The sequence below is a fragment of the Podarcis liolepis genome (genome assembly GCF_965112155.1).
Source record: "Podarcis liolepis genome assembly, chromosome: 5".
Lineage (NCBI taxonomy): Eukaryota > Metazoa > Chordata > Lepidosauria > Squamata > Lacertidae > Podarcis > Podarcis liolepis.
In genome coordinates, this window is record NC_139556.1 from 12731108 (window position 1) to 12753912 (window position 22805).

At 46.6% G+C, this 22805-nt stretch overlaps 1 protein-coding gene across 1 annotated transcript in view; it reads left to right on the top strand.

Annotated features, from left to right (window-relative positions):
• Positions 1–1885: 1885 nt before the first annotated feature.
• ANTXRL (ANTXR like) overlaps positions 1886–22805 on the top strand; it is a 55191-nt gene continuing 34271 nt past the window's right edge. The window contains exons 1-9 of the mRNA XM_083505465.1: positions 1886–2560; positions 12940–13011; positions 13115–13186; positions 15826–15907; positions 16676–16706; positions 18207–18286; positions 18643–18711; positions 20640–20720; positions 20816–20876. Coding sequence (XP_083361591.1) covers positions 2373–2560; positions 12940–13011; positions 13115–13186; positions 15826–15907; positions 16676–16706; positions 18207–18286; positions 18643–18711; positions 20640–20720; positions 20816–20876 — 736 coding nt within the window. The 5' untranslated portion in view covers positions 1886–2372. The remainder of the gene's footprint in view (positions 2561–12939; positions 13012–13114; positions 13187–15825; positions 15908–16675; positions 16707–18206; positions 18287–18642; positions 18712–20639; positions 20721–20815; positions 20877–22805) is intronic.

Genomic DNA, 22805 nt, shown 5'->3' on the forward strand with positions numbered 1-22805 from the left:
CAGACTCGGCTAACACAGAAATAGTGCTTCAGGTCAAGAACTTGGCTTCAGGATAAGAAAAGAAATCGTGCTCCGGCGGTGCGGCAGCAGCAGGAGGCCCTATTAGCTAAAGTGGTGCTTCAGGTTAAGAACAGTTTCAGGTTAAGAGCGGACCTCCGGAACGAATTACGTACTTAACCTGAGGTACCACTGTAGTTAATACATAAAAAAGCTGACAGCTCACTTCTCTGTTAGATGCCTGCTTTCATAGGAGCCAACTCCTAGGGGCTGAGGTCCCTGGGCCCCCCTCCTCATAAAATACTGTATTTTTCGCTCTATAAGATGCACCAGACCACAAGACGCACCTAGTTTTTGGAGGAGGAAAACAAGAAAAAAAATATTCTGAATCTCAGAAGCCAGAACAGCAAGAGGGATTGCTGCGCAGTGAAAGCAGCAATCCCTCTTGCTGTTCTGGCTTCTGGGATAGCTGCGCAGCCTGCATTCGCTCCATAAGACGCACACACATTTCCCCTTACTTTTTAGGAGGGGAAAAGTGAGTCTTATAGAGCAAAAAATACTTGAGGAGGCTGAGTGTTCCCAAGTTGCCATTCAAATGGTGTCCCTGTGCTTGTCATATGATTGATTACGCGGGGTGCAGTTTACCCCAGTATTTAATTCAAGTTGAATGGCAGGACACCCATTCGTCACCATTCTCCGCCTGTCTGTCTAGGAGCTTCAGGCTGAAATGTCTCAACAGCAGTTGTTTTATTTATTTATTTTTTCAAAAAAAATTATTAAGTTTCACAAAATTATACACAAGCAAAACACACACGCAAACATAAATCATTTCCTTATTAAAATTACACTTATTGTTAAGTGACTTCCTCGCTTCCCCTTAGTTGAATTTCCATGCATATCCTTATAAAGGCTTTCCAAATCATAATTCTTATAAACTTAACTTAGTCCAATAACATCCTTATATCTTTTCAATTCGAAATTGTACATGTTAAACATCACTTAACTTACATAAATTCCTAAGCCAATCTGTTGCCTGCAAGCTATTTCCAATTCATTTAACTTAACAAATTTAGCTAAGTAATCGTTAAATTTTGTCCATTTTTCCTGATCCTCCTCCTCCTTCTGGTCACGGACTCTTCCTGTTAGGTCGGCTAGCTCCAAAAAATCCATCATCTTCATCTGCCATTCTTCCACTGTTGGCAATTCTTGGGTTTTCCACTTTTTAGCTAGTAAAATTCGAGCAGCAGTTGTGGCATACAAAAATAATTTAACATCTTTCTTGGGTAATTCCAAACCTGTTATTCCAAGAAGAAAGGCCTCTGGTTTCTTTAGAAATATATATTTCAACATTTTTTTCAGGTCATTATAAATCTTTTCCCAGAAGTCTTTCACCTTGGGGCAGGTCCACCACATGTGATAAAAAGTTCCTTCCTTTTCTTTACATTTCCAACATAAATTATCACAGTTAGGTTATATCTTTGCTAGTTTGACAGGAGTCAAATACCAGCTGTACATCATTTTCATTGTATTTTCCTTTAACACAGTACATGCAATGAACTTTACCCCTTTCTTCCAGTCTTTCCCAATCCTGAAACATTATATTCTGTCCTACATCTCTTGCCCAATCTATCATCACCAACAGCAGTAGTTTTAAATGACTTTCTTTTGGACCCCTAGTGCTCAGAAAACTTTCTACAATATCTACTTTTAGCGAAGTATGCTTGGTTAAGGAAGGGCAACCCCGATCTCTGCGCTACGCCCGGGCCCCTCGGCGGTCTTCCCGCAAACGTCGGGGATGAAGCGCGCACGTGTGAACGCCGCTCTTGGCTGCAACCTCCGGAGGGCTGCGCGCTCCGCGATCCCCCGTGGGCTTCCCCTTCCCCGGGTCCTCCTCTGGCCGAGCTCCGAGGAAAGCGGCGGGGCTTTACGCGCCCCACCAAGGCGCCCGCCTCCCTCTCCATCTCCTGGGTCCTGTGCGCGCCCGTGCGCCCCGGTTCCCTGCGCGCCCGCCTGGCCGTCCGAGGGAGCTCCGCGCCGCGCGTCCCGGAACAGGAAAGGTCCGCGCGGCCGGCTCCCCTTCTCCCGGCCTGGGCGCGCAGCAGCCCTCTTTCCCTGCTGGCCCGCTCCGTCCGGCCCTCCTTCCCCTCCCCGCCAAGGCGGGCGCGCAGGAAACCGGGGCTGCGCGGCAGACAGCCTCTTCCTGGGGCTTTAGGTAACGTCTCGCCAAGCGCCGCGGGCAGCAGCAGCAGCCCAGCCTTCGCGGCCCTCTGCCGATCGCCCCACCCAAGCAGCCGTCCGCCGGGGCTGCTGAGCCGGGCGCGCACGTCGGAGGAGCGGCCCGCTGCGCGCTGCTGCAGCTGCTGGCGGAGGCGAAGATGGCGCGCCCGGGGAGCGGAGGGGCTCTCTTCCTCGGCGCCGCCGCCCTGCTGCTGGCCGCGGGCAGCCTGGCGTCGGGAGCCCGCCAAGAGAAGGACATCGGAGGAGGAGGGCACGGAGGCGGCGGGCCAGGGGAGCGGCCCTCGTCGTGCCACGGCGCCTTCGATCTCTACTTCGTCCTGGACAAGTAAGTGCCTGCCGTCGGGGCTCTCCAAGAAGAAGCCTCCTCCCCAAAGTGCCCTGGGCGCTTACTCCCGAGTAGTCCGTCCTCCAGGGAGGCTGGCTCCCGAGGAAGCCGTCGTGGGCTTGCAGCCTCCCGGTGTAGGTTTCGTCCGGAGAGTTGCACCGTCGTTTTGTCTCGGAGCAACGTCCGCTGCGGGAAAGTGCGTAAACTTCGGGGTTGCACCGAAATGCGTGACAAGAAAGGGGGGGGGGTGTCGTCGGGCTGCCCAGACGCCAGCCTAACAGGGGCAAATTGGAGTACTCTTTTTCTGCCAGCTGAAGTTACTCCAGGGTCGTTGTCTTGCAAATCCGCACCTCTTTGTTGTATCTTGTGTGTAGTTGCAACCCGAGGGCAATTGCGTCCCCTCCCCTCCTCTCCCCTATGCATCAGCTGCACAGAGGCCCTACAGAGAGAGTTGAAAAGTGCGATTGATGGAAGCGTACCAGTCCTGGTTATTCCTGCCTCGTTGCTGATGTTGTTGTACAGAGGCGTTCATATTCTGCCAGACCGGATTGAAAGGCCAGACTTTTTGCCAGTTTTCTGGTCATTGTGAGGAAGAACCATCACAAACAGAAATCCAAGCAGCACAAAGTAGGTTCGGCAGAAAGAGCATTTAAAAAGCACGATCCCAAGGAAATGGGTTCATTTCCAGCAATTCTCCAAGAGGCCAAGTTTTGGCCAGATGTGAAGACTTCTGTGTGCACTGTCAGCGCATGACGGTCTGCATTGAACTGCACCTGGATCGAGTTCCGGGTCTCCCTCATAGTTTGGCCCTGAGCAACGCTGCTTTTATTGCATATTAAGATTAATATTCAGACTTCTTAAGCGACTTAACAGCCTAAGTGAAAACACGTTAGCTCCAAAAATTGTTCTTTGCTCGAGCAAGTATGGAGCTCAGACAAAGAATGTTTCACTTCCTAGCATGCACATCATGGAGGGACACGGGTGGTGCAGTGGGTTAAACCACAGAGCAGCGGCGTAGCGTGAGTTGTCAGCACCCGGGGCAACGCAAGTAATTTGCGCCCCCTAACCCGGGGCAAGGCAAGTAATTTGCGCCCCCCGCTGCTGCCCAAACGACGCCGCTTGCCCGGAGGAGGAGGGGGGCAGAGAGGCGAGGAAAATGCAACTGCCCAGCAGCTGCAGCAGCACCGGCGGAGGCGGGGCTGTGAAGACGGGCTGCCTGGCGCGTCCTCCGCGGCCAGCGCTGAGAGCCGCTGCCTGCCGGGCGCCTTCAGCCCGGACGCGCGCACAGCTCGGCGGTTCCGCGAGACATGCGGCTCCGCTACAGCCTGCGCCTGAGGCTCTTTGGTGACTCCGGAGGCAGCGAGCGCGCCCCTCCCAGATGTTGCGCCCGGTGCGGCTGGCACCCCTGGCACCCCCCACGCTACGCCACTGCCACAGAGCCTAGGGCATGCCGATCAGAAGGTCGGCGGTTCGAATCCCCGTGACGGGGTGAGCTCCTGTTGCTCGGTCCCTGCTCCTGCCAACCTAGCAGTTCAAAAGCACATCAAAGTGCAAGTAGAGAAATAGGTACCACTCCAGCGGGAAGGTAAACGGCGTTTCCGTGTGCTGCTCTGGTTTCGCCAGAAGCGGCTCAGTCATGCTGGCCACATGACCCGGAAGCTGTACGCCGGCTCCCTCGGCCAATAAAGCGAGATGAGCGCTGCAACCCCAGAGTCGGCCACGACTGGACCTAATGGTCAGGGGTCCCTTTACCTTTACTTTACGCACATCATGAGCTGAAAGCATTTCTCCTTGGGAGAAATCGGTTCTGTGGACCCCATGAACAAATAGCTTGCAACTCTTAACTCTGCCGTGCGTTTAAGCCGCTCTGTTTAGAACCATGACTGAAAAATATAGCAGCCGATGGAACAGACCTCCAGCAGCGACAGCTTAAATTGTCTCACTAATCACCAAACAAACCCACAAAATTAAGAGAAGCCAAAAGAGTTGATTGTCACGCAGTTGATGAAAACAACCGAGACAGCTTCATTTCTCTTAATGCTGAGTGGCAATTTAAAATACATATATTCCATGCAAACTGTCACTGTCGTTCAAGATCCTCCGAAAATGATACAATAATGGCAAGCCGGTGGTCAGTTTATGCTGGCCTAACATACCTAGTTGTAGTATTGAATTGTAGAATCATAGAATTGTAGAGTTGGGAGGGACCCCAGGGGTCATCTGTTCCAACCCCCTTTTGCCCAACGTGGGGCCCGAACCCACAACCTAGTTGTGTGCTGTCTGTACATGAAGAGTGTGATGGAGGGAGCTAGTCTGTGCATGGCGACAAAGAAAGGTTTCCATAATTTCGCTGCCCCTCGCTACAGGCTCAGCACACCGGTGTCTATAGAGACAGCTACCACAGCGCTGTGAGTCATTGTGGCACAGGCAGAAAACAGCCAGCGGCTCTTTTTAAAATGATCTTTTTAAGTTTTCAGCAGAGAAATTCCCATGTGTGTTGCTCAGCTCCCAGTCTGAATCACTGGGTAGAACTGATTTATAGACTGTCCAACGCAACAAAGAGCACAGAAGGTGCGGATTTAACAGACACGGGGAAAGAAAAGAGAGACAACCCCCCCCCCCCCGTTACATGGATTGTCAGTCAAAGGAAAAATGCTGTTGAAATCAGTGAGGTTTACTTCTGAGTAGACATATTTAGGTTGGCAGTAAAAAAAATCTACTGGAGCTCTTTACCTTCCTCTTTCCAAATGGGGATAATAAAACGTAAACCAGCAACTTTCTAATAAGACTGTTATGTTCACCATTGAAGGCAGCAATTATTCATTTCCGCATTTCCTTTCTTTTTAATAATGCTTAGCGTTCATGTATATTTTATTATACTTCACCAAGTTGGTGAAGTAAGCCAGTGTCGTTCTGTCACTAAGTTGGGCTGAAACCGTCCTACCGTCTCCAGGGGCCCTATTTGCTCCCCCAACCTCCTATTACAGTTTAATTTTGTTTCATAGGGAGGAGTCCAGCGCAGTGCGAACGTTACAGCAGAGTGGAGATTTCTGCTTGTACAACGGACCATTCTCCCCTCTCCTCCCTGTCTCCCGCATGACCCATGAATCTGTTCTAGGGGTTTCCGTGACTCTCTGGAGCAGATTTGCAGGGGGCGGGACCGCAAGAGTCATCTAGTCCACCCCCTTGCAATTCAGGAATCAATAATAATAAATAAATAAATAAATAAATAAATATTTACACCAGAGTGGGAGATAGCGTCCTTGCAACTGATGCAATTTTATTTTATGCATTTGTGTTCATTTGTTGTTTTTATGTATGCAATTGGTGCATATTTGTGTCCTTGGATGTATTCTCTGCTTCCCACCGGTTTGTTATGCTTGTGTGAATGCTTAGCCGTCCGCAAATGAAACCACAACAGCTTAATGTTATTGTGGTGTGTCACTGACTGTTTTGCTATAGCCAATTTCAGTGTTAATTTGCATCAGGCTTTCAGGGCTTTGAACGGTAATGGGGTAGTTTTTTCTGCTTAAATACAGTGGTGCCCCAGAGGATGAATGCCTCGCAAGACGAAAAACTCGCTAGACGAAAGGGTTTTGCGGTTTTTGAGCTGCTTTGCAAGACGAATTTCCCTATGGGCTTGCTTCGCAAGATGAAAACGTCTTGCGTTTTTTGCAAGTTTGTTTCCTTTTTCTTAACACCGTTAATACAGTTGCGACTTGACTTCGAGGAGCAACTCATAGAACGCGGTGTGGTAGCCTTTTTTGAGGTTTTTGGTGATTTTTGAAGCTTTTCCAAAACTTTTCCGACACCGTGCTTCGCAAGACGAAAAATTCGCTAGACGAAAAAACTCGCGGAACGAATTAATTTCGTCTTGCGAGGCACCACTGTATTGTGGCTATGTTTTATGCAGAAAGCTGGGGTAGAAATTATGAAAAGTGAATAAACGGTGTTTCCTCGTGAGAAAGCAAAAACTGAGTTCTATGTTTCACCAGGAAAAGACGGAAAGAAAAAAATAAATAAATACTGTTATTCAAAAAGAGAAAGCAAAGCAAACCGTAAATAGCCCAAGATCCCCTAGTGGTTTTGTGTGTGTGTGTGTGTGTGTGTGTGTGTGTGTGTGATTTCAGTCAGTCTTGCTGAATTAAAAAAAAACCTTGCCTGTACAGTGGTACCTTGGTTTGCAACTGTTTTGGATTATAACCGTTTTGGATTACAACCACGTCAAACCCAAAAGTGCGTGTCCCTTTTTTTGGATTACAACCCATTTTTTTGGGGGGGGGGAGGCCCCATTGGCGAAAGCGCACCTTGGGTTACAACCTGTTTTGGTTTACATCCGGACCTCCGGAACAGATTATGGTTGTAAACCAAGGTACCACTGTACTGGATGATCAGAGAGAGAAGAAATCATCATCATCATCATCATCAATCCTTTATTATTTATACCCCGCCCATCTGGCTGAGTTTCCCCAACCACTCTGGGTGGCTCCCAATCAAATGTTAAAAACAGTACAGCGTTAAATATTAAAAACTTCCCTAAACAGGGCTGTCTTGTCTTCAGATGTCTTCTGAATGCCAGGTAGTTGTTTATCTCTTTGACATCTGATGGGAGGGCGTTCCACAGGGCGGGCGCCACTACCGAGAAGGCCCTCTGCCTGGTTCCCTGTAGCTTCACTTCTCACAATGAGGGAACTGCCAGAAGGCCCTCAGCACTGGATCTCAGTGTCCGGGCAGAACGATGGGGGTGGAGACGCTCCTTCAGGTATACTGGACCGAGGCCGTTTAGGGCTTTAAAGGTCAGCACCAACACTTTGAATCGTGCTCGGAAACGTACGGGGAGCCAATGCAGATCTCTCAGAACCAGTGTTATGTGGTCCCGGGGGCCGCTCCCAGTCACCAGTCTAGCTGCCGCATTCTGGATTAATCGTAGTTTCCGGGTCACCTTCAAAGGTAGACCCACGTAGAGTGTATTGCAGTAGTCCAAGCAGGAGATAACCAGAGCATGCACCACTCTGGCAAGACAGTCTGCGGGCAGGTAGGGTCTCAGCCTGCAGACTAGATGGAGCTGGAACACAGCTGCCCTGGACACAGAACTGACTGCACCTCCATGGACAGCTGTGAGTCCAAAAAGACTCCCAAGCTGCGCACCTGGTCCTTCATGTTTTAACATGAAGCTGTTGAAAGGAAGAAGGACCATGCCTAGATGGAATGTGACAGCTCTCCTGTTTACACTTACTTCAAAGTAACGTCCGTTGCTTCTGAGGAATTATACACAGGAGCCAGACTAGCAGCAAGGCATGATGCCACTAAGTAATGGGTAGCTTGTCTTACCAAAGCACTTTGGCTGGCCCAGTCCAACACCTGATTTGGAACTGCATGCCTGTTCTTGCAGCTTTCTCTGCTGTCTTCACTGGGCAGGGTGTGGTGACAATTACCACACAAGCTTTTCATTTTCTAACAATGAAAAACTATTGCCAGGGGATAGTCATTATGGTAAATATAGATTGGAGCAAAATCTAAATTCCATCGTGCACGTTTTTCATTTGATGAGGGAGCATGGCAGAGAGGGATACGTATGAAAATGCAAAGGTGAAAACGTGCATCCCGTTTGCATAAGAGATTTACTTGCTCCCAAAACCGTTCTAACAACCTTTATTTATATGCAAATATAACTTGTTCTTATTAAAGCACGGTAATTATCCTAAGGGATAACCACAGAGCCTAGGACTTGCCGACCAGAAGGCCAGCAGTTCGAATCCCCGCCACGGGGTGAGCTCCCATTGCTCGGTCCCTGCTCCTGCCAACCTAGCAGTTCAAAAGCACGTCAAAGTGCAAGTAGATAAATAGGTGGGAAGGTAAACAGCATTTCCATGCACTGCTCTGGTTCGCCAGAAGTGGCTTTGTCATGCTGGCCACATGACCCGGAGGCTGTACGCCGGCTCCCTTGGCCAATAATGCGAGATGAGCGCCGCAACCCCAGAGTCGGTCACGACTGGACCTAATTGTCAGGGGTTCCCTTTACCTTTACCTAATTATCCTAAGATACATACAGTATAGCAGGTTCTGCATTCCCTCTGGCTCTGATGTGCATGAACCAGGGACTGTACAAAAAATAGAGAGTTGCCCCCACTTTGCAGCCATGTTGTTGCAATCTGCTGTCTATCAGGTGAAGCAGCGTGGCTCTAATTTTTTCTGCGGTACTCATCCTTCACTAACCTGGCTTTGCTCATCAATTAAAGCAAACTAGTTCATGGCTTTGCATGTTAGTTAAGGTTTTGAAGGGGGCTTGTACATTTTGCTTCATAACGCCTGCAAATACTAAAGATGTAATTTCTTTAATGGAGGCTCAAAAGTCTGGGCATTGCGCAGGCTCTGGCACCTGTGGAGGCGAGATGAGGAAGTAGCAGATCCCTGAACTGGTAGCATGGGATGTACTTTTCAGTCTGCAGGGGTGCAATATTTTGAAAGATCCCTGTGGTAAAATGAGCATCTGATTCACCTGAGATATTCTGGATGCGGGTGGCGCTGTGGTCTAAACCACAGAGCCTAGGGCTTGCCGACCAGGTCAGCGGTTCGAATCCCCACGACGGGGTGAGCTCCCGTTGCTCAGTCCCTGCTCCTGCCAACCTAGAAGTTGGAAAGCACATCAAAGTGCAAGTAGATAAATAGGTACCACTCCAGCAGGAAGGTAAATAGCGTTTCCGTGTGCTACTCTGGTTTGCCAGACGTGGCTTAGTTATGCTGGCCACATGACCCGGAAGCTGGCCACATGACTCCCTCAGCCAGTAAAGCGAGATGAGCAGAACTCCCCTCTGCCTTCTCTGTCTTATGTCTTCGCTATGGAGCACCCCCCCCCCAAAAAAAAAAACCCCACACCTTGATAATTTTGCTGTTATCTCCAGGAGCAACAGTGGAGGATTTTCCAGGTGGACACTCACGTTGCATCTGATCTCCTCAATGTAGACCCTGAATTCTTTTCTGTCTTGGGATACCTTTCCCCCTGGATTAAGGGTAAAAAATCCAACTTGGGTGAGCCCCTCAGCTTAAAAAGCTCTTCTATCCTGATCTTTTTTTATCCTTTAAGGCAGTGGTTTTCAACCAGCGTGCCCTGGCATTCTGGGGTGCCTTGAATGGTGGTCAGAGGTGCCGCGGGCAATACTGGCCTCTGTCCCTCTTTTCAGCAGGGGGCCTGTCGACTGTCCCTCAGACCTTGTGGGGGGCTGGACTACATTTTTTTGAGGGGGGGGGGAGAGAAATGAACGAATTCCTATGCCCCACAGATAACCCATAGATGCATTTTAAATAAAAGCACACATTCTACTCATGTAAAAACACGCTGATTCCCGGACCATCTGTGGGCTGGATTGAGAAGGCGATTGGGCCGGATCTGGCCCCCGGGCCTTAGTTTGCCTACCCATTCTCTTGCGTCTCTGCCTCCCAAAGGCTTGCACGGCTGCTTGTTGCAGCAGCCCTGGCTACAAGCTCCCCAGGCGAATGGAGCCTCGGGCGTTGGCCAGGGGTGCTGGTTGGCAGGAGCTGAGGCGGCCTTGGAGCGAGCAAGCGGGCGAGGGAGCCCAGCCAGCCGGTCCGCCAGCCCTTGCTGTTGGGAATGGACAGACAGATGGGAGACCAGGCAGGTGGGCACCCTGCTGGACTTCCTTGTGTGGGAGCTGAGTGCCCGGCGCTGCCATGCAGGCCCGGTGGTGCCCGCTGCTGCCTCCCAAGGAGAGTAAGATGGTGGCCTCACATTTGGGCCAGTCTCTGTTGGGCCACTAAGGCTGGGGCACCCTCTTCCCCGGCCCCTGTGGGGCAGTGTGAGAGACCAGGGATGGCGGCGGCAGCTGCCCAGAGGACCCCCAAGCAGAGGGGAAGGGAGAGGAGGCTGAGAGAACACTTCCCAAGGGAGGGTATTTGATTTTTCCCCCAGATTTTTTTTTATTGGTTTTCACAACATTATAAACAAACAAACACATAAGACAAACAAACATAAATCTTAGTCTTATTGAAAATTACACTTATTAACATTGTTAAGTGACTTCCTCGCTTCTCCTTGGTTGAATTTCATTGCATATCTTTTTAACGGTTTTCCAGATCACAGTTCTTATAAAATTTAACTTAAACATTAACATCCTTAGATCTTCACATTATGAAATTAAACATATTAATTCATCCCTTAACCTAAATAAAATCCTAAGCCCATTAAGTGTCTGCAAGCTGTTTTCAGTTAATTTAACACATTAAACCAAGTAATCATTAAATTTATTCCACTCCTCCTGATACTCCTCCTCCTTCTGGTCGTGGACTCTTCCAGTTAGGTCAGCTAGCTCCGAAAAATCCATCATCGTCATCTGCCATTCTTCTATCGTTGGTAATTCTTGGGTTTTCCACTTTCTAGCTAACAAAATACAAGCAGCAGTTGTCGCATACCCTCCCAAGGGAAGGTATTTGAAAAGGGGTGAGAGACTGCCAACTCTGCAGGCAAGGGGTGACATAACTGGGCTCCTGAGCCCCACAGGGGGGCCGCAGAAAGAAGGTAGTTGGTCAACAGAGCCATGAACCCAAAAAGGTTAAGAAGGTCAAGGGAAGTAATAGTGCCACTGTATTCTGCTCTGGTCAGACCTCACCTGGAGTACTGTGTCCAGTTCTGGGCACCACAGTTCAAGAAGGACACTGACAAACTGGAACGTGTCCAGAGGAAGGCAACCAAAATGGTCAAAGGCCTGGAAACGATGCCTTATGAGGAACGGCTAAGGGAGCTGGGCATGTTTAGCCTGGAGAAGAGGAGGTTAAGGGGTGATATGATAGCCATGTTCAAATATATAAAAGGATGTCACATAGAGGAGGGAGAAAGGTTGTTTTCTGCTGCTCCAGAGAAGCGGACACGGAGCAATGGATCCAAACTACAAGAAAGAAGATTCCACCTAAACATTAGGAAGAACTTCCTGACAGTAAGAGCTGTTTGACAGTGGAATTTGCTGCCAAGGAGTGTGGTGGCGTCTCCTTCTTTGGAGGTCTTTAAGCAGAGGCTTGACAACCATATGTCAGGAGTGCTCTGATGGTGTTTCCTGCTTGGCAGGGGGTTGGACTCGATGGCCCTTGTGGTCTCTTCCAACTCTATGATTCTATGATTCTATGATTCTTGGTCTGCTTTAAGGTATTACCGTAATTATTTTGTTCAGGTAGCAGTAACCGAAAACAAATGTGCAGAGGAAGGTTGTTCGTTGTTTAATGATGATGATGATGATGATGATGATGATAATTTTATTATTTATATCCCACCCATCTGGCTGGGTTTCCCCAGCCACTCTGGGCAGCTTACAACACACATAAAAAATGGTAGAACATCAGACATTAAAAATTGGTCCCTCTGGTGACATACGCTTCAGGTTACATACGCTTCAGGTTACAGACTCCTCTAACCCAAAAATATTACCTTGGGTTAAGAACTTTGCTTCAGGATGAGAACAGAAATTGTGCAGCAGCGGCGGCGGGAGGCCCCATTAGCTAAAGTGGTGCTTCAGGTTAAGAACAGACCTCCAGAAGGAATTAAGTTCTTAACCCGAGGTACCACTGTATAGGGCTGCCTTCAGATGTCTTCTAAAAGTCAGGTAGTTGTTTATTTCCTTGACATCTGGTGGGAGGGTGTTCCACAGGGCGGGTGCCACCACCGAGAAGGCCCTCTGCCTGGTTCCCTGTAACCTCACTTCTTGCAGTGAGGGAAGCACCAGAAGACCCTCGGAGGAGTTCCTCAGTGTCCGGGCTGAATGATGGGGGTGGAGACGCTCCTTCAGGCCATTTAGGGCTTTAAAGGTCAGCACCAACACTTTAAATTGTGCTCGGAAACATACTGGGAGCCAATGTAGGTCTTTCAGGACCAGTGTTATATGGTCTCGGCGGCCACTCCCAGTCACCAGTCTGGCTGCTGCATTCTGGATTAGTTGTAGTTTCTGGGTCACCTTCAAAGGTAGCCCCACATAGAGCGCATAGCAGTAGTCCAAGCAGGAGATAACTAGAGTATGCACCACTCTGGCAAGACAGTCCGCAGGCAGGTAGGGTCTCATCCTGCGTACTAGATGGAGCTGGTAAGCAGCCGCCCTGGACACAGAATTGACCTGCGCCTCCATGGACAGCTGTGAGTCCAGAATGACTCCCAGGCTGTGCACCTGGTCCTTCAGGGGCACAGTTACCCCATTCAGGACCAGGGAGTCCCCCACACTCACCCGCCCCCTGTACCCCCAAAATAGCACTTCTGTCTTGCCAGGATTCAACCTCAATCCGTTAGCCACCATCCATCCTCCTTTTACTGAGTTTCTGCCAGAAGCTATAAGAGAGTTGAGTACAAGTTGGCCATTGCTGATCTGAGTATAATTCACTTTCAGGTCTGGAAGCGTCAAACACCACTGGATAGAAATTTATTCCTTTGTTGAAAGTCTGGCTGAGAAGTTCATAAGGTGAGTATAAACACCGGGAGATTTAAGAGCAGTTGATTTCAGTATTTCTAATCTTATTCATATTCACTTATTCACTGTGCTTTGCCCTGCCTTTGCCTCACAGTCCGATGCTTCGAATGTCTTTCATTGTGTTTTCCTCGCGAGGGACCACAATTATGAAGTTGACTGAAGACAGGCAAGTGTCTATATTTTTAATTAAATAAAGAAGAGGAGGGGAGGCGAGCAGAGGTGTTCCTGTGAATTGGTTGGTAATTTCCTAGGATGAAAGAGGGGCTAGTTTTGGAGAGAGCGTTGGTAGTTACTAGTTTGTACAGTTTTCGCCCAGTTACAACTGGGGAAATAAGAAAAAAACCTCAGTTCGTATGCACTGAAACGTATTTTGACATTTGGCGATACTTTTTCCAGTTCTGCTTGTTGTGTAGCTTTCTTCACAATCACAGAACGCTGGAAACTTGAGAGAGGCAGGCAATTAATTTTGCCTGAGGAGAAAATAATAATAATAATAATAATAATAATAATAATAATAATAATAATAATAATAATAATAATGGTAATAGTCATACCCCGCCCATCTAGGCGGCTCCAAACAGAATATTAAAACCATTTAAACATTAAATATTTTAAAATATTAAAAATTAAAAATATTAAAATTAAGGTCAGCATGCTAGAAACCAACTACAGTTACCACGGCAACAGATTCAGGATGCCGATGGAAAGACCCTTTAGGTAACTAAAAGCTGGAGATGCCCCTTCAGCCTGCTTGATATTGAGGCCATTGAATTGTAGAGTTTCAAGCGTAGAGGACATCTCAGTGATGGGCATCTTCAGATATTTGAAGGTGTCTATTATATTGCATGTGGATAATCTCTCCTCCAAGCCAGACAGCCCAATCTCTTTGACCTTTCTTCATAGGCAGTGATGGCCAAACTTGGCCCTCCAGCTGTTTTGGGACTACAATTCCCATCATCCCTGACCACTGGTCTTGTTCGCTAGGGATGATGGGAGCTGTAGTCCAAAAACAGCTGGAGGGCCAAGTTTGGCCATCGCTGCTCATAGGTTTCCAGGCTTCTTGCCATCCTTGTTGCTTCCGTTGTGTTCTTGCTTGATGGTTAGTAAAGCTCGCTTGAAAGCAACAACCCCGATTTCATGAAACCAGCGGAAGCCGTTGAGGTTGCTGGTGGAGTTTTGTTAAGTTTTGTTAAGTTGTTGTCAGCTGGGTGGGATGTGTTGGTTGCAGGGTTGGTTTATTTTTAAAATAATAATTTTAAAAATCAGATTTTTTAATTTAAATCAGGGGTTTTTTTATTTAAATCGGATTTTTTAAAATTTAAATCAGATTTTAAAAAATAAAATGCTTTTGGAGGAAAAAGCTTTCTAAAGATAGTTTTCTATTTAAGTTACATTATAGTCCGAAGGCTATTCATCAGGAAATAAGGGTTAGTTTTAAGTTTTTCATGTGTGCTAAAACTCAGTCTAAGTTGGGTTTTTTAAAAAATTGTTTAACCACATCAGTTAACAAACATGGATACATATGCTATAATGTTATTGTTTTAGTTAAATAAGTTGTTTAAATTGTTATTAAGGAAATGATTATTTTTCTCCTTCCAATAAAGTACAGCAGAAAAGTTCTCCTAATATAAACAGCTAACTTATTAAATTTCATAATTATCTGTTTATGTATTTCTAATGGTATAACCAAATCAGTAATTTTTGATATACCTGTAAAAACCACTCTGAAAATTTATCATTCCAGAAATGAAACCTTCATCTGGTTGTAAATATTAAGACGATACCAGCAGGAGTCTTTCTGTAAAAAAATAGTAATGATTTAAATCAAGTCTTACTGACGAGTGATTTAAATTGTGATTTAAATCGATTTGATTTAAATCAAATCCTCCTGGGTTGGCTGATGGTTGTGGGTCGAAACACAAGGGCTTGTCGCTGTCTAATGCAGTGTTTCCCAACCTTTTTTGGGCAACGGCACACCTGTTTAATGAAAAAAATCTCGCGGCACACCACCATTACAGCCCCGTGACGTCAGCGCGCAGCGAAAAGTGAAAGTTTTTTCCCTCCCCCTTGCCGGGGAACCTCCAAGCTTTGGGGGTGGGAGGAGGCAGCAGAGCGAGGGACTGAGGGACAGCGGCAACTGAGGCGGCGGCGGCTGTTGTGGTGGTGGCGGCGATAGCGGGCGGAGGAGGGGGCGGCGGCGGGGCTTGAGGAGCCGTCGCCGGGAGTTGCTGCTGCTGTTGTTGCTGCTGCTGCCCGGACATGCCGGCCTCCTCCTCCTCCGCTGTCTCACGCTCCTCCCTTTTGCACGCGCTGCCCCGCCGCTCGGCACCACCACCGCGGAGCCGCCCCCGGCTCGACGCGGATCCTCGCCGCCGCCGCCTCTCACCGCCCGACTCGCCCGCCTCCCTCCCACGGCACACCAGCCAACGTCTCACGGCACACTAGTGTGCCGCGGAACACCGGTTGGGAAACACTGGTCTAATGTACGGCTTCCATTTTGTTGGGTCGTGTTGAGTTTGTGCATAATTTTCAATTAGACAGAGAGAGCTAGAGATCTATGAATATGTTAATTCAGAGAAGTATTTCAGTTCAATAGGCTACGTAGCAGTGAACAGGACCACCTATTTTTATTTACGTGCACGCAAGTCCCCAGGGGGGATGCAATTCCGAGCGAGCTTAGGTGATGTACAACGCACGCTTTCCGGTCACTTTTTAGTCATGTCTCTTGCTGAGGGTTTGCTGTCTTATTGCAACGTTTTGCGGTGGCGAAGCAAAAACGTTGAAAAGCTCTGCCTTTTTCCCTAGGGAAGTCATCCAGCGAGGCCTTGCAGTTCTTCAGAGACAAGTGCCTGGAGGAGACACATTCATGCATGAAGGCTTTAAAAGGGTAAACGCTGCAGTGCTGTGATTTACACATACTAAGTGCTTCCAATTCATTTCGGGACCCAATTCAAAATGCTGGGTTTTTGGTTTGTTTTTTACCTTTAAAGCCCCCAAAGGCTTGAGGTTGGGCTATTTGAGGGATCACCTTCAAATGTGGTGCAGTATACCTGCCTGAGTGTTGAGACCTTAATAAGAGGCCATTTTTAGCTTAGTGAGGTGGCGTGGGTGGCGAGCAGGGCCTTTGTAGGGGTGGCACCCAATATATGGAACGCTGTGGTCTCTTGTCAAGCGAAGAATCTTTTTCTTCTCCCAAGGCACTTGCTATTCCCCTTGCTGACTTTATGCCGGTTTTAAGTTGTTTTTCGGTTGCATTATTTGTGTTGGTTTTAGCTATATTGGTATATTTGTAAATGGTTTTAGTGGGGGTTTTTAACCATTTAATTGTTGTGATGCACTTTTAGTGGTATGTAAAGGACCCAAATAATACATCATCATCATCATTTATTATTTATACCCTGCCCATCTGGCTGGGTTTCCCCAGCCACTGTGGGCAGCTTCCAGAAAAATATTAAAATACAATAATTCATCAAATATTAAAAGCTTCCCTAAACAGGGCTGCCTTCAGATGTCTTCTAAAAGTCAGATACTTGTTTATTTCTTTGACATCGGATGGGAGGGCATTCCACAGGGCGGGTGCCACTACCAAGAAGGCCCTTAGTTATGTGGTGGTATGTAATATATGTAATAAATAAATTTGTATCCTCTGTTGCAGGCAAATGAACAGATCTATGAAAATTATGGAGGTAGGAGATGTTTCTGTTAGGAGCACTGTCACTTCCTACTGTAAGCATCCCAGGGAGGGATATGCGAGGGAGGAGGCCTAATAGGAGTTGCCATTAGATTAGGCCATGCCTACCATCTTGAATAAGGGACGCGGGTGGCGCTGTGGGTTAAACCACAGAGCCTAGGACTTGCCTATCAGAAGGTCGGCGGTTCGAATCCCCGCGACGGGGTGAGCTCCCGTTGCTCGGTCCCTGCTCCTGCCAACCTAGCAGTTCGAAAGCACATCAAAGTGCAAGTAGATAAATAGGTACTGCTCCGGCGGGAAGGTAAACGGTGTTTCCGTGCGCTGCTCTGGTTCACCAGAAGCAGCTTAGTCATGCTGGCCACATGACCCGGAAGCTGTCTGCGGACAAACGCTGGCTCCCTCGGCCAATAAAGTGAGATGAGCGCCGCAACCCCAGAGTCAGTCACTACTGGACCTAATGGCCAGGGGTCCCTTTACCTTTACCTTACCATCTTGAATAATAATAGTAATAATAATAATTGTTATTATTATGAATACTCTGCCCATCTGGCTGGGTTTCCCCAGCCACTCTGGGTGGCTTCCAGCAAAATATTAAAATGCAGTACTTCATCAAATATTAAAAGCTTCCCTAATTTATCTGTTTTGATTTGGTATTTTTTACAATTGCTGTCCAGAATGTTTTCTTGAAGTCGTTAACTGTCTTAGGTCATTGCTGTTCTTATATGATAATCTGAAGGTATCATTTCACCGCCTGCAAAAAAGTTAGAGCGACCGACTATTGCCATTTCTTCTTATTACATCCAAATGGGTTTTTTTAAAAACATTTGTGCCATGCAAGCTTGATCTTTCTAACATCAAAACTTAAATGGCTTTTGCTTTCCGTTTAGCCGCATTTTCTAGGAACTAGACTATTTCATATGAAACAAAGACCTGGATGCCAAATGATAATCCCCTCTCTTGCCTGCGTTTCTCCCAAGAAGCAAGACGAATGCGCCCGCTCTCTCTCTCCCCCTTCCCAAGGTCACCTTGAAGATCTTGCGTCTCTGTGGCATGAGCAAGAAAAGAATATTTGACATTAAGAACACCTGTCAACAGTGATCAGTGTCTTTAATTTCAAGCTAGACTGAGAGAGACATTTGAAAATACGATGAATTGTATTAGGAATGCACCCAGTAATAAAACAATATTTTAAACGACTGCTTAGCGGCGCTTTCAGATTGATGTATGTAACAAATTTCACAAAAGCGGTTTTCTTGAGATTCTTCATTGAGCTACCTACCTGTTGCTAATGGCTGGGTTTGTAGAATCCCCAGGCGCTTCAATGAGAGTGGCTACTGTATGTTGGAGTCTTGCTTCTGTGCATGTCATTCAGCCCCAATCCAGTTTCTCTGCTGGTTGATGCCCAAGTAAATTACTAGCTTTTCTCTTAAGCTGAAGCCTTTTTTTCTTTTTTAATTGAAGAATCTAATATATATTTTATGCTGCCGTATTGCAGGACTCCAGACAGCTAGCGTGATCATAGCTCTCACAGACGGGGAGCTGCAAGAGGCTCAGTTTTATTACGCAGAAAAAGAAGTAAGTGGAGCCTGAATTTCGTCAGATTATATGGAAATGTTCAAGTGTGCACAACATGCCCTTGGAAGTTATATAGAGTTTTTTAATACTGTTATGTACTGAAGTTCTCACCCTGGGCCAGCAGGGAGATACTGTAGATAGTTATGCAAATGAAGGATCGAAAGTGACGTTCAGTGATTGGATAGTTTTAGAAAGTTGCTACAGTAGCGTTGTACTAGAGCTCTATATAAGCAGGCTGACTGAGCCCTTCAGCTCAGTTTTGTTCTGGCCTGTGAATAAACAAGAGCTGTTTGAAGAATCGCTGTGTCGTCTGATATGTTCACCCACAACTTAACAAATACTACCTCTCATTTTAGGCCGACAGAGCGAGAAGCCTCGGAGCAATTGTCTATTGTGTTGGTGTGAAAGACTTTAATGAAACTCAGGTAATTTTCAAAAAAATAATAATAACGTTCTTCTACAAACGGAGTTTGATTCTTCCATTGCATTAAAGGACAACAGATGGTTCCTGTAAGTCACTCCTGTACCTGTAAACAAAGACAAATATTTTGTCTGAATAAGTAACACACACCTTTGTCTTTGTTCCCCTTTAAGGTCAAGCACCCTAATCCCCCCTTTACTAGTATTAGCATATGAACATCCATACACAGTGTCCTCCTTCAAATGACTCTGTCATACACATTTTCCGCTGTGCACTTTGGCCTCTTTGAATGGCTATCATTTCTTCTTTCAATTTCCAGTTCTACCTCATTCGAATCCAGACAACAAGAATAATAATAATAATACAGTGGTACCTTGGGTTAAGTACTTAATTCGTTCCGGAGGTCCGTTCTTAACCTGAAACTGTTCTTAACCTGAAGCACCACTTTAGCTAATGGGGCCTCCTGCTGCTGCCGCGCTGCCGGAGCACAATTTCTGTTCTTATCCTGAAGCACTATTTCTGGGTTAGTGGAGTGTGTAACCTGAAGCGTATGTAACCTGAAGCGTATGTAACCTGAAGCGTATGTAACCCGAGGTACCACTGTAGTAATAACAACAACAACAACAACAACAATTTATTATTTATACACTGCCCATCTGGCTGAGTTTCCCCAGCCACTCTGGGCGGCTCCCAATCAAGTGTTAAAAACAGTACAGCATTAAATATTAAAAACTTCCCTGAACAGGGCTGCCTTCAGATGTCTTTTAAAGAAAAGATAGCTGCTTATTTCCTTCATATCTAAAGGGAGGGTGTTCCCCAGGGTGGGTGCCACTACTGAGAAGGCCCTCTGCCTGGTTCCCTGTAACCTCACTTCTCACAGTGAGGGAACCACCAGAAGGCTCTCAGAGCTGGACCTCAGTGGGTGAACGATGGGGGTGGAGATGCTCCTTCAGATATACTGGACCAAGGCCGTTTAGGGCTTTCAAGGTCAGCACCAACACTTTGAATTGTGCGTGGAAATGTACTGGGAGCCAATGCAAATCTCTCAGGACTGGTGTTACATGGTCCCAGCAGCCGCTCCCAGTCACCAGTCTAGCTGCCACATTCTAGATTAATTGCAGTTTCCAGGTCACCTTCAAAGGCAGCCCCACGTAGAGCGTATTGCATGTGCAGAGAGTAGCACTGGTCTCTTTGGGTCACCTGGATCACGCCGCCTCAAAAATCGTGTGCCCCCCGGCACCCCCCTTTTTAAGAAGGCTTTTATGATCTCTATTGCTGCGGTTGGTTGATTGTGGTTCATCACGCTGCTTTCTTTTCTCTGTTTTATTACTATGCTTTGTGCTTTATGTACATCTTATTTTAATGTATGCTGCTTTGAGGGTCTCCTCTGGCCAAGAAGCTGAGTATTAATGTAAGTAAGAACTAAATAATAAATACTACACCTGTGTCCTTTCCAAAATGTTGGTGTATGGCAATAGTTAAACTGTGTGGGTTGCAAGTTCAAATTTTGCATCAGCTCATTGATTGGCCTTTGGGTAGGTCATTATTTTCTTAATCTTGGTTGCCTCCCACCCATGAAATATTGGGAAATAGAACTGGCCTAATGGCAATGCCGTTAGGCAGATTACTGATATATGTGAAATGCTACAAACTTTCAAATGCATCTCTATAAATGCGAAGCCTTTTATGACAAAGAAATCTGCATGTATTTTAATAAGTGGCCTTAAAGTCTTCCAGTCAGCCTCTACTCTGGGCACGCAATTCTACCATGTCTCTGGGTGGATATCGCTGGATAATTTAAGTCTCTCCTGGGTCACACCTTCTTCAGAACTTCCCAACGGGAAAGGGGCATAAGCAGAAAGCAGGCTCTGTTTATAATTTAATAGATATTATTTTCCCCACCCCACATTTATGAGTGTCTTGTCTTTGCAGCTATCGACTATTGCGGATAGCATTGATCACGTTTTCCCTGTGACTGGAGGTTTTTACGCTCTCAGAGGCACCATTGATTCAGTAAGTAGCTTATCCAATAAATGCGCCCTTTTCTCAATTTGTCAATCAGCGTCAGGCTACCCTTGGCTGCAAACACCGTTCTTTCAATCCTACAGATTCTGAAGAAATCGTGCATTGAGATCCTGGCCGCCGAACCATCAAGCATCTGTGCAGGAGGTGAGTAATGCTACCTCGTCCGTTATGGATTCTGGTGATCTTTCTAGATGGTGATGTGAAATGCTGGGCTCTTTTAAATAAAGTTCTGGCTTTGATTTTCCACACAATATCACAGAATCGTAGAGTTGGAAGGGATGTTGAGCATCATCTAGCCCCAGCAATGCAAGAATATCCTTGCTTAACCAACTACCGTATTTTTTGCACCATAACACTCACTTTTTTCCTCCTAGAAAGTAAGGGGAAATGTCTGTGCGTGTTATGGAGGGAATGCTTACGGGTGGCAGGGGGGATCTGCTGCAGTCGTGAGCAGAGGATCCATGGTTCCCCTTCCTTCCCTCCTCCGTGGCTCGCTTTGAAATAGCAAAGCGGGAGAAGAGCCGCTGAGTGGGGAGGAGAGAGGGACAGAGAGCCTGCTTGCTTTAAAGGAGCAAAGCGGGAGAGGAGAGGAGCCTTCTCCTCTTATACCCCTCTTCTGCATTATTAACAGCATCCTTCTCCACCCACCCCACGCGTGTTCCTTGTCCCTTGAGTGCTTTTCCTTCCCTCCCCACTTAAAACATGGTTACAAAGCACGGATCCACATGGATCCTCAGGATTTTTGCACTGGGTCACCCCAAATTCACCATCAGATCACATAGCATGTCCATGGCTACAGCTTGCACCAAAAAAATCACGCACCCACTGTTGCCTGGGGCCGCAGTGGTGCAAAAACTTGGTTACAAAGCATGGATCCACATGGATCCTCAGGATTTTTGCATTGGGCTACCCCAAACTCACCGTCAGATCACATGTCTGTGGCCACAGCATGAACCACAAAAATCATACATTCGCTGTTTCGTTTAGAATATTTTTTTCTTGTTTTCCTCCTCTAAAAACTATGTGCGTGTTATGGTTGGGTGCGTGCTATAGAGCGAAAAATACGGTAGTTTTTTGCAACATGGTGCATCCACATTTTAGGAATATGCTTTCTTCTTCTCCTTCTCTGTTTGTTTGGCAAACCATAGCCTACGATGTGTTGTTGTTGTTCCCTGCTGAACGAAGGACTTGATGGTCAAATTCCATAACATGCAAATGGCTCCTACACTCGTGAAGGAACAACCATGGACTGCAGGACGCCATATGCATTCCAGATCACAATGTGCGAGATCCGAAGAGAGGTCAGGTGTGTCCTGGACTGGGTTCTTCAGAAGACAATGGTTCCAGTTGACTTGAGAAAGCGAAGCAAATCGTTTCGTTTCGTTTCACTTTTAATTTGTATTCCGCCTTTCTATTTTGCTGTACGCAAGGCGGCTTACAGCAACAAAATATACAACAAAGAACACACGCCTTTATAATAATCTGACAGAAAGTCATAATAAAACATAACTCTGAAATGGAATGACTAGTATCAAATAAAGTAATATTAAGTAATCTATTAGAATATAATAGTACACCATTAAAATTAACTATCAGAACATCGGCAAACAATAATTGAACAGAAATTCACTCCCCGTGGAACGCCCTCCTGTCACGTGTCAAGGAAATAAACAACTATCTGACTTTTAGAAGACGTCTGAAGGCAGCCCTGTTTAGGGAAGTTTTTAATGTTTGATGTTTTATTGTGCTTTTAATATTCTGTTGGAGCTGCCCAGAGTGGTTGGGAAAACCCAGCCAGATGGGTGGAGTATAAATAAATTATTATTATTTATTATTATTATATTTATTATAAATAATGACTAAACTATGATCAGTAAAAATGACTGAGGGACCGTGGACCGCCCCCCCCGCCCCCCGCTGAAAAAGTTTGCTGGCCCCTGTTCTAGCCCAACCCCCTGAAAATTATTATTATTATTATTATTATTATTATTATTATTATTATTATTAATTATTAATTATTATTATTTATACCCTGTCCATCTGGCTGGGCTTCCCCAGCCACTCTGGGCAGCT